The following is a 12,601-nucleotide window of genomic DNA, read 5'->3' as shown; positions in this document are numbered from 1 at the left end:
TTTGATGCCCTTATTAATCAAGAACTTGTCAACCTCCACGTTAAGTATACTCAATGACTTGGCCTTCACAACCATTTGTGGCAATGAGTTCCACGGGTTCCACTTGCAGGGTGCCCCCAGGTTGTGTTGCGTGTTAATGTAACGTAAATGGTGCATTTCACTGTTTCAATGGACATATGATAAATTAATAAATCTGAAATGATGAAATTATGTAATTTAATTTATTTCGGTCCGTTCAATCATAACAAAAACGTCATTTTCGGTGATGATTTCATAAGACAAAATTAAATAATAAAAATCTTTAAACCAGACTGAAAGGGTGTAGGCTGAAGCTCCAGCTTATTACGCCCACCCCTCTTACTTATACAAAAACCTATTTGCCGTTAATCATAACATCAAAACAAAAATTTCATAATCTTTTATCACAAAATCCAATTCCAAATATCATTTATTTACATTATTCCAATTCATTTTAAATCATGTATTTTATATTTATTCATTAAATTATTTTTAAATAATTTTTTTAACTTGTTAAGTGTAGTGCATGTTTTTAAATTCTCACTACAACTGTTCCATAGATTCATCCCACTGACTGAAATACAATGATTTTTTACTTTTGATCATATCCTTTGTTTTTGAAATATACATGTTCCTCTCAAATCATGTTGACTTTCTCTCATTTTAAACAACCTTTGGATACTTTGTGGTAACTGTTCATTTTTTACTTTATACATAATTTGTATTATTTTAAAATCTACAAAATCTCTGAATTTTAAAGTGTTTAGTTGAATAAACAGTGGTCTGGTTGGCTCATAATAATTTGTCTTATTTACAATTCATATGGCTTTCGTTTGGAGTAGAAAAGTAGAGTTTGTATTTGTTTTGTATGTATTTCCCCATACTTCTACACAGTAATTCATGTATGGGACTATAAGTAAACAGTATAATGTACACAAAGATTCCTGATTTAAGAAATCTTGCACTTTGTACAGTATTGCAATAGATTTTGACATTTTTGCTTTGACATAATTTATTTGTGGTTTCCAGCTTAATTTATTATCTATTACCACTCCTAAAAATTTTGTTTCAGATACCTTATCAATTTCAACATCATTTATTCTAAGTTTACTATATGAGGTTGGTACACGGTTTCCAAATACTATGAATTTAGTTTCACTTAGATTCAGTGATAATTTGTTACTATCAAACCATCTCTTTATAATTTTTAGTTCTTTCTCCACTGTATCCAAAAGTTGTTTCAGATGTTCCCCACTACAAAATATAGTTGCATCATCAGCAAATAATATACATTTTAATGTCTGAGAAACCATACATACATTGTTTATATACAAAATGAACAGTAATGGACCAAGCACTGAACCTTGTGGAACCCCACAAGTTACCCTCAAAAGTTTTGAATTCGAGTTGTTTATATGTACATACTGATACCTGTCTTCCAAATAACTACTTAACTAGTCATGTGCCACCCGTCTAATACCATATCTTTCTAATTTTGTTAATAATCTATGGTCAATGGTGTCAAGTGCTTTTTTTTAGATCAAGGAATATTCCCACTGTGTATTCATTTCTTTCTATAGCATTTGATATTTCTTCTACAAAATCTATTAATGCTATTGCACTGGTTCTGTTTTTTCTGAAGCCATAGTGCTGTTCACAGAGTATATTATGTTTTGTTATAAAATCATCTAACCTTCTTACAAATATTTTTTCCAATATCATTGGCTCTCAGCACCGAGGGTACTGGTTCCCTCACTCAGACTCTTGGCTCCACCTAGTGGTCGGTGTTGTTCAGGTTCTCAGTAAGCAAAATCCCACCTGCTGGAGGAACACACTGATAGGCCCGAAACACCGACTGTTCGTTCCTCTCCATAGATGCTGCCTGACTTGCTGAGGTCCTGCAGCATTTTGTGTGAGCTGCTCAAGGTTTCTAGCATCTGCTGAATCTCTGGTGTTGATAATTATTTTAGGGACTGCAGAATAACTAGCAAATTTCTATAGATGCACCATGGTGAGCATGTTTGCATACATGAAGAGGCCAATGCACAGCATTGGAAAAAGCTACAGACTCAGCCAGCTTCGTCATGGACACGAGCCTCCCCACTATCAAGAACACCTTCATAAGCGATGCCTCAAAAAGGTGAAATCCATCGTTAAGGACCCCCATCACCCAAAACATGCCTTCTTCTCTTTAGAGTGGAGGTACAGGAGCCTGAAGACACGCAACATTTTAGGAACAGCTTCTTCCCCTCCGTTATCAGCTTTCTGACTGGATAATGAACCCATGAGCACTATCTCACCTTATTTAATTTGATTTATATATTTCATATCTCTTACAGTGTATCATAGTGTATTCTTTGTACTGCTGTCGCAAAACAACAAATTTCATAACGTTTGTCAATGGTAATAAACCTGTCCTAATTCTGAATAACTTTGTATTTCCATTTTTATGCATACTCAGACCAGTAGTTCTAACCTCCTTCTCTGTTCCCCAGCAAACAGAGGGTTTCAAGAAACGATGGTTCACATTAGACGACAGGAGGCTGATGTACTTTAAGGACCCACTGGTAAGTTTTCAGAAGCACATTGCAGTATAATGTTAACCTGGAGTGCTGTTTCACTTTGGCATTCCTGGTGATCGGTTCTTCCTTCAAAAAAAAAAGCATTTTTCCTTCTCACTCAGAAGGTGGGGAGAGTGTGGAACGAGCTGCCAGCGGAACCGTTGGACGTAGGTTCGATTTCAACATTTAAGGGAAACTTGGAGAAGTCCATGTACAGGAGGGATATGGAGGGCTAAGGTTCAGGCGCAGATTGCTAGGACTGGATAGAATAATAGTTTAACACAAACTCGATAAACTGAAGGGCCTGTTTCTGTGTTGTAGCACTCTGTGACTGTACTACATTTCATGGATTTTGAAGTGCAAACCAGCCTTCTTGATTGTGTAGAATGTGTACTCATGTGGTCGCAGAACACATCCTACACTATCAAGAAAGCTCAACAATCGCCGAGGAGAGCTGGACTTTCCTTATCAACACATACACCCTTCTGCAGAAGCGCTGTGAAGAGCATCCCAACAAGATGCATCACATTGCACGGTACGGAAAATGCATTGTGGTGGGCAGGAAGGCTCAACGATGGGTAGTCAAAAGTGCCCAATGCATCGCTGGCACCAGCCTACCCAGCATCAATGAGATATATTCCGAAAGGGGCCAGGATCCCACCCACCCTGCTCACGGACTGTTTGTCCCACTCCCATCAGGGAGGAGGCTGTGCAGCTTCTGCACCAGGATTACTAGACTCAAAAACAGTTACTTTCCCCAAGGAGTAAAACTGATCAACACCTCCACCCACTAACCCATCCCACCACACCCCCAACTAGCCCTACTTTATCATTTCCTGTCAGTCACCTTATGTATTAGTGTCTAGCGGCACTTTATGGACATACAATCAATCAGCTATTTTATGTATTTATATTCACTGTGTTCTTTATCTTACTGTGTTTTCAATTTTTGCTGCATCTGATCTGGAGTAACAATTATTTAATTCTCCTTTGCACTTGTGTACTGGAAATTATTTTAAACAATCTTTCGGTGTGGGTGCCACCGAAGTTGATGTTACCTGGTAACACACAAAATGCTGGAGGAGCTCAGCAGGTCAGCAGCCTCTATGGAGAGGAATAAAGATTCAACATTTCGGGCAGAAACCCTTCATGGATGAGGCTACTTTCTCCAACATTCGGTAATTTCTCCCCCTTCTTCCTTCTCACTTTTTCTAATCCTGCAGAGTTCCTCCAGCACTTCGTGCACGTTGCTGAATATTTTCAGAATCTCTTTTTTTTGTGAGTCATTTTTATTTTGGTTCAAAGTAAATTTATTATCAAAGTGTGTACACTCAGTAAACCACTTTATTATGTACATTCGATAAGGTGCCACATGACACTCTTATCCATAAGGATGTACAAGAGTTGTGTGATGTATTAACATGGATAGAGAATTGGTTAAACAATAGAAAGCAGAGAGTTGGGATACATGGGTGGCAATCAGTGGTGAGTGGTGTGCCACAGGGGTCGTTGTTGGGTCCACAACTGTTCACATACACATTCATGATCTGGAAGAGGGGACCACGTGTAATCTAAGTTTGCTGACGATACTAAACTGAGTGGAAAAGCAAATTGTGCAGAAGATACGGGGAATCTGCGGAGAGATGTGGATAGGTTGAGTGAGTTAGTAAGGCTCTGGCAGGCGGAGTACAATGTTGGTAAATGCAAGGCCATCCACTTTGGAAGGAAAATTGGAGGAGCAGATTATTATCTAAATGGTAAAAAATTGCAGTGTGCTGCTGTGCGGTGGGACTTGGGAGTGCTTGTGCAAAAGGTTGGTTTGCAGGTGCAGCAGGCCTTCAAGAAGCCAAATGGGATGTTGCCCTTCACTGCTCAAGGGATCGAATTTAAGAGCAGGGAGGTTATGCAGCAACTGGTGAGGCCACACCTGGAGTTCTGTGTGCAGTTCGGGTCTCCTTACTTGAGGAAGGATATACTGGCTTTGGAGGCAGTGCGGAGGAGGTTCACCAGGTTGATTCCAGAGATGAGATTGAGTCACCTGGAGCTGTATTTGCTGGAATTCAGAAGAATGAGAGGAGATCTTATAGAAATATATAAAATTATGAAAGGGATAGATGAGATAGAAGTAGGAAAGTTGTTTCCACTGGTAGTGAGACTAGAACTAGGCGACATATTCTCAAGATTCGGGGGAGTAGATTTAGGACGGAGATGAGGAACTGCTTTTCCCAGAGGCTGGTGAATCTGTGGAATTCTCTGCCCAATGAAGCAGTGGAGGCTCCCTCAGTAAATATATTTAAGACAAGGTTGAATAGATTTTTGCATAGTAGAGTAATTAAGGGTTATGGGGAAAAGGCAGGTAGCTGGAGATGAGTCCATGGTCAGATCAGCCATGATCTTATTGAATGGCAGATCAGGCTTGACGGGCTGGATGGCCGACCCCTGCTCCTATTTCTTCTGTTCTTATGTTCTTGTGTTCGTATGTACCTCCTGTACCTAATTAAGTGGCCATTGAATGTACATTCGTGGGCTTCTGCTGCTGTAGCCCATCCACTTCAAGGTTCAATGTGTTGTGCCTTCAGAGATGCTCTTCTGCACATCACTGTTGTAACACGTGGTTATTTGAGTTACTGTTGCCTTCCTGTCGGTTTGAACCAGCCTGGCCATTCTCCTCCGACCTCTCTCATTAACAAGGCAATTTCACCCACGGAACTGCTGCTCACTGGATGGTTTTTTTTGTTTTTCACACCATTTACTACAAACTCTAGAAACTGTTGTGTGAAAATCCCAGGAGATCAGCAGTTTCTGAGATACTCAAACCACCCCGTCTGGCACCAACAATCATTCCACAGTCAAAGTCACTCAGATCACATTTCTTCCCCATTCTGATGATTGGTCTGAAAAAACAACTGAAACTCTTGACCATGTCTGCATGCTTTTGTGCATTGAATTGCTGCCTCATGATTGGCTGATAAAATATTTGCAATAACGAGCAGGTGCACCTAATAAAGTGGCCACTGAGTGTCTATGTCACCATATACTTGAAATCCATTTTCATGCAGTAGAACAAAGAAATGTAATAGAATCAATGAAAAACTACACACAAGAACTGACACACAAGCAATGTGCAAAAGAATACAAACTGTGCAAGTACAAAATAATAATAATTACACAAATAGATAATAGTAAGGCTTTGGCTTCACTTAAGAGCTGGAGAGAGAATACCAATTTATGTTGCCTTGTAGGATGCCTTTGCTCGGGGTGAAGTGTTCATTGGGAGCAAGGAGAACAGCTACAGTGTGTTAGACGGTCTTCCACCAACCATCCAAGGAAACCACTGGCAATATGGAATAACCATAGTAACCCCTGACAGGAAGTTCCTGTTTGCATGTGAAACGGAAGATGAGAGGCGAATTTGGATGGAAGCATTTCAGAAAGTTATCGACAGGGCAATGTTGCCCCAGGAGTATGCAGGTACGGTTACGTAGCACTATCACCGTCTGCAAGGAGTTTGTATGTTCTCACCATCACCGCGTGGGCTTCCTCCCAGTGCAACACAAGTGTGCGCGTGCACACACACTCACATACACATATATACACACACTGATAAACACACACCCTCTCAAACACATTCAAAAACATACATACACACACACAATACTAGAGGAACTCGGCAGGCAGCATTTATGGAGGTGAATAAATAGTCAACAGTTTGAGCCAAGATCCTTCATCAGGAAATGTCGACTGTTTATTCCTCTCCATAAATGCTGCCTGACCTGCTGAGTTCCTCCAGCATTTTGTGTATGTTGCTCAAAGTTTCCAGCATCTGCTGAATCCCTTGTGTTATCTGTGCTCCAATTCCCTCCTTCATTCCAAAGCTGCCCAAGTTAGTGGGGTAATAGGCCACATGGGTGTAATTGGGTGGTGAGTCTTGTTGAGGCAGAATGTGCTGTGTCTAAACAAGTAATTAACAAATACAAAGTGTTGCACAGACATGGAGCTGATGCACACAAAGTGCAAACCAACCACATAATCTTGCATTTATGTCAGAGCTTTAACTCGTGGAATATTCCAAGGCAATTCTTCACAAGGCAGCTGTCGATCAACATTCAACGCCATGGAACCAAGGTGACAGTGGGACTAGTTAGCTCAGCCTGGTCTATAGGTTTGAAGTAAGGTCCAGAGTGAAAGAGGAATTGTTTTTGGGAGGAAAAGGGGGTATGATCTGTGAGATTAAACATTTGGGCAGTCACCAAAGCTGGAGTAATGTTGCATGGATATGAAGGGTCATAGAGTTATAGAGATGGAAACAGGCCCTGTGGCCCAAATCATTTGTCGAGACCAATGCCATTTAATTCTTATTAAATTCTTAAAATTTGATTCTTTAATTCTATGCCATTTCCCTGCATTTGCCCCATAGCCCTCTAAACCTTTCCTATCCCTGTCAACTCTGAAATTATAAACACTTGTAATTGTGGGGAGAGCGAGTTGAAGGGCAGGGCAGGAGAAGAGTGGCGATGCCAGAGCAAGGCCATGAATTTGGAACGAGGTTGAACATTTTGTAAAAACTGTTGGATTGAGTGTCAATTTAGGGTAAGAGGTGACATGAGAAAATATTCCTCAATTGTACAGAAGATTGTCATAGGTTACAACAGGACAATGAAAGGATGCAGAGCTGGGCTGAGAAGTAGAAGATGAAGTTCAACCCATAAAATTGTGAAGTGATTCACCTTGGAGAGTCGAATTTGAACACAGAATGCAGGGTTAGTGACATGGTTCACCACCGTGCGGCGGAACAGAGGGATCTTGAAGTTCACTTCTATAGATCCCTCAAAGTTGCCAGGCAAGTTGATCAGGTGATTAAGAAGGTGTACAGTGTGCTGACCTTAACTGGTCAGGGGATCGAGTTCAAGAGCTGCAAGGTAATGTTGCAGCTTGATAAAACCCTGGTTGGACCACACGATAAATATTGTGTTCAGCTCTGTTCACCTCATTATAGGACGGATGTGGATGTGCAGAGGAAATTTACTGGGATGCTGCCTGTATTAGAAAGTGTGTCTTATGAGGATAGGTTGAGAAGCTCAGACTTTTCTCTGTGGAGCAGAAGAGGGTGAGAGCTGACTAAATAGAGATAGAGCTTACCTTTTAACCCCTTCGCTCATACATAGCCCTCCATTTTTCTATCATCCATGTGCCTATCTAAGAGTTTCTTAAATGTCCCTAATGTATCTGCCTCTTCCACCAGCCCTGAAGCACTCTACATACCCACCACTCTGTGCAAAAAAAAACTTAGCTCTGACATGCCCTGATACTTTCAAAGTTCAAAGTAAATTTATTATTGAAGTGTGTATATGTCACTATATACTATCTTGAGATTCATTTTCTTGTGGGCATTCATAAAACAGAGAAATACAATAGAATCGATATGGCTGCATGAAGAAGAGAGCATAGCTGTTTTTCCCTGCAATTACCCTGAAATTATACCCCCTCGTATTAGCCATTTCCACCCTGGGAAAAAGTCTCTGTTGTCCACTTGATGTATGACTCTACTGTTCCCTCTAAGCTGCATGGCTACATGGCCCCGCAGTGACTGAAAGGGTCTTCCATACATTGCCTTTGTGCCACACAGCTGGAATTTTCTTTGATATAATGTTAATGTAGTTTTGAAATTATGTTAATATTATTTTGAAATCTACATTAATATAATTGTGAAATACCCTATAATTAATGTATTAATGATATAATTCATAATTTTTCTAACTAATAAATATATCACAACCTTTGAAACATTTTAGAGCTTCAACATATTTACATTGTCAGTGTTTCAAGTTACAACACTGCTACAAATTGTAACAATAAACACAGAATGGAAGTCATAGCACATTGTTAATCGATCAGCAGCCTATTGAATGCCAATGCCATCTAGTCAAAACACTTTATTTTGGTTATTGTTCTTGTCAGTTGTTTTGACCGTCAGACATTGTTTACTTGTGTTGTGAGTTGTGGTTTTTATTTTATATTACAAAAAGTAACACTGAAAGTGCCACTCAGTTTTCAGGCTATGTAAAATGTTGTATGCCTCCTTCCATCTTGTACACCTTTATCAAGTCTCATCTCATCCTCCATTGCTCCAAAGAGAAAAGCCCTAGGTCGCTCAACCCATCCTCATAAAATATGGTCTCTAACCAGTCAGTATCCAGATAAATCTCCTCTCTCTCTCTAAAGCTTCTACACACATCCTCTAATGGAGCAACCAGAAATGAAAGTAATTTATTTGCATGGAGTAACACTTTGGTTTTGAATAATTAAGCTGCCCAAACATGTCCAGTTCCACTCTAAGGTCAACCTGCTACCTAGTTCCGGAATGTATCACTGTTCATTCAGAATTGATTACTCCTGCTCTGCAGCCTTTCACCAGCCCCTTCCTTTCTTGGTCCCAGTCCCACCCACTTGCTTAAGCCAATTCTGTCTCTAACATGTGCCACTTTGCAGGAGGTTTACTGATCTGAAACATTCATTGCTACTTCTTCCCCCAGTAATTCTGCTTGACATTTCCTGTTTCCAGATCAAAGGATCTGTTTAAGCTAAAAACTAAACGTCAAAAGATGGACTTACAAAAACAAATTAAATTTATTTATTTTTCCTTCACTCCATCCAGAATAAACAGGACATTCCGGTGGCCAACCATTCTAATTCCCATTCTGACATGTCAGTCCTTGGCCTCTTCCACTGCCATGACAAGGCCATGTTCCTGTTGGAGAAGCAACACCTCACATTTCACCTGGGTAACCTCCATCCTAATGGCATGAACACTGATTTCATTAACTTCCAGTAACTTTTCTCTCTTCCCCCTTCCCTCTTCTTCCATTCCCCACTGACTCCCCACTTACTTCTTCTCACCTGGCCATCACCTTCCCCTGGTGTCCCTTCTCCTTCCCTTTCTCCCATGGTCCACTCTCCCCTCCTATCAGATCCCTTCTTCCTTTCCTGTCCTGATGAAGGGTCTCGGCCTGAAACCTCAACTATTTATTCTTTCCCATAGATGCTGCCTGATTTGTTGAGGGCCTCCAGCATTTTTTGTGTTCTCCTTTGGATTTCCAGCATCTGCAGATTTTCTCATGTTGGAGGTTCCTTCTTCAGCCCTTTACCTTTTCTACCTGTCACCTCCTAGCTTCTTACTTCATCCCCCCTTCCACACCCACCTGCTTTCTTCACCTATCACCACCTAGCTTGTGCTCTTTCCCCTGCCCCTTACCCTTCCTGCCTTGATGAAGGGTTATGGCCTGAAATGTTGACAATTTATTCCTGTCCAGAGATACTGCTTGTTCTGCCAAGTTCCTCCAGCATTTTGTGTGTGTTACTCTGGAATTCTAGAATCACTGGTGGTTACACTTATTTCTTTCTCTTTCAGTGGAAGCACATTTTAAGCACAAGCCATAAGAGAACCCTTGATTTTGGAGGCTGTGACTACATTGGCAACATCACCTGGCCCTCATGGGTCGGACCAGAATATGAATTGTTTGGTATTTGTGCAGCAGTCTGTTCCTCTCTCTTTCCCTCCAACCCTCCAACTTCAGCCTTGCCTCCCAAACCCCAGTCACCTCCCCCATGCTTTCCAGTGGGTGGGGAGGGGTAGGGCAGAGATGTCCATCAGAAGACAACTGGACTGTGGCAGGAAGTGAGTTTGAAAGTGATGTGCATGTCGCTAACCAAGAGCATGAATTTTGGAGAATTCCCAAAACCAGGCTACAATTCACACACCATTCTGCATGACTAATTCTAATCATTAATAGTTAATCCCTGAATGCTCCTGCCACAATAAGACACTATAAATCCAACATAAAAAAGCTGTTTTAAAGAAAAATCATTCTCTTGGTCTATGTAACTACTCATTGTGTCAATTTTCCACAATTCACCAGTAAGAAATGGGCATTGCCCTTTAAACAATTTTACTTGAGTATTTGAAGTGAAGATTAAAGTGGACTGTGTAACCTTTAACCAACAATCTATGTGGGGGAAAACAAGCTTCCAGTGTCCATAAAGAGATTTTGTGTTAATTGTATTTGTGGCCATTCATCTACAAGACTTGTTTAAAAAAATTCTCCTCTATAAGCATTTTCTTCAGGCTGTTGAGAAAAAGCTGGTGTTAGTGCAAATGAAATATTGTAACTTGATGAAAGCTAGTATGTCTCAGTGGTATTGCTTTCTTCCATAAAATGATACTGCTTGAATTAAATTGTGTCTAGCTGTTTGCAGAGGGCATGTTCTCAAAGAGACATTGACTGCCGTTAAATAGTACAGTACAATGCTAGTTACTCGAAATTGCTGAGTTTAAAGCTTTTAGTGATATGTCGTGTTTTGTGAAGTCTGTGACAGATTATAGTGTAATATATGATTACCTTGCTAAACATTGTAAAAAAACTTCCCACATTCTTCCAAATGTCATCTTTTAAGTGTGCATTTCTTGTTTAGAATTGATGTAAAGAAAATCTGAAAATTAAGTTGTGAATAAGTTTCTGTAATTAATTCAGTTGTTAATTTTTATTAATTTGAGTGCAGCCATTTTGACAGTGCAGTTGCATTAAATATTACACTAAGCTTATTCTTAGTACCTCAACAGTGGGACCAGTACTTTTTGGTGAGACATTGTCTCAACCCAAATCATTAAAAATCCCTAAAGTTCCAAATAGAAGTAGCATTCTTTCACAGAACTTGTATAATAAGTTAACATGGTTGTTACATGCAAGCAGGGCTTGAGTTTGAAGGTGAATACAGAGATGTTGGTAGAAGGATTGGCATGATGCTGAGATGCATCCCAGGATGTGCAGGGACACGTCATTGGGTGTTTAGGGGCAACATCATACACTCTGGCCCAGGCGACCTAGCCGGGTTTGATCAGGCCCTGACTTGTGCCCCAGCAGCATTGGTCCATGGTCACACCTCTTGAATGTAGTTCTCAACCTTGGAAGAGAAAATGAGCCAATGTTGAAGGGTCCCTGTAACTGCCTGATGGCATGAAAATTAGATTTTGTCAATTGATGCATAAGATTCATTGCTTCCACATGAGTCACTGGAAGTAGTGTCATCAGATAGCTGATGTCAAATTTGCACTCGTTGATGTCAGCAGCCTTCAGGAAAGCCTCAGAGGATTTGTTAGATCATTTCTCTTTATAGATATCAAGTAAGTGTCAATTAATTGAAATAAGTCTGTTCTCTCCTTAATTACAAATCTAAAGTAAACTTTTCAGATTCTAATTTATATATTTAAAGACAGGTGCAATCCATTATTTCACACATTTTCCTCCCTCTTTAAAGTGATGATGTGCTAAACTCATGTAGCTAAATCTTCCTTTTATTTCTTTCATCTTTGTAGATACCATGATTCTCCCCTCCCCACCCCCAATTGACCTGTAACATGGATTTTTTTTAGATATTTAATGTTACAACACTGACAAAAGTAAGCTGGTTAATTGCAGAGGAGCATAAACTAGTGCGCTAAATACTTGAACAGGAAAGTTATTGTAAAGAATGAGATTAAATCCCAATCATTGCGATAACACAAAAGATAGGATTATTTGAAACATAAATGTATTCATGTTAATTCCTTTAATATTTACATTTGACTATGGAAACGCACAACCTACAATGGAGAAAATAGTGCTGAAATGAAATGCTTATTAAAAATTTTACTTTGTATGTGTATTCCTTATAATTTAAAAAGTCTTGCACAAATGAGACATTATAGTAACTACATTTTTTCACTAATTTTAACTCTTGCTTTCAGTATGAAACAAAAGCTTGTAATTAAGGCAAACTATGATTCAAAGGACTATTCCTTTGGTAATGCTGCCCATGACCATGTGTGTTTCCTTGGGATGCTCCAGTTTCCTCTCAGATGCCAAAGACATACAGGTTAGTAGGTAAATTAGTCACATAGGAGTAATTGGGTGGCATGGGCTCAAATGCCCAGAAGGACCTGTTTACCATACTGTATCTCTAAATAAACTGAAAACAATGAGCTGGAA

The 12,601-nt window shown here is 39.9% G+C and overlaps 1 protein-coding gene across 1 annotated transcript in view; it reads left to right on the top strand.

The window, feature by feature from the left end:
• Positions 1-12,272, top strand: part of LOC132399084 (arf-GAP with dual PH domain-containing protein 1-like) — a 169,803-nt gene extending 157,531 nt beyond the window's left edge. The window contains exons 11-13 of the mRNA XM_059979040.1: positions 2,514-2,585; positions 5,822-6,050; positions 9,988-12,272. Of these exons, the coding sequence (XP_059835023.1) occupies positions 2,514-2,585; positions 5,822-6,050; positions 9,988-10,016 (330 nt within the window). The 3' untranslated portion in view covers positions 10,017-12,272. The remainder of the gene's footprint in view (positions 1-2,513; positions 2,586-5,821; positions 6,051-9,987) is intronic.
• Positions 12,273-12,601: the final 329 nt, after the last annotated feature.

Source organism: Hypanus sabinus, chromosome 9 (genome assembly GCF_030144855.1).
Source record: "Hypanus sabinus isolate sHypSab1 chromosome 9, sHypSab1.hap1, whole genome shotgun sequence".
NCBI classification, from domain to species: domain Eukaryota; kingdom Metazoa; phylum Chordata; class Chondrichthyes; order Myliobatiformes; family Dasyatidae; genus Hypanus; species Hypanus sabinus.
The sequence above is the reverse complement of the archived record's forward strand: the minus strand, read 5'-3'. Positions and strand labels throughout refer to the sequence as shown.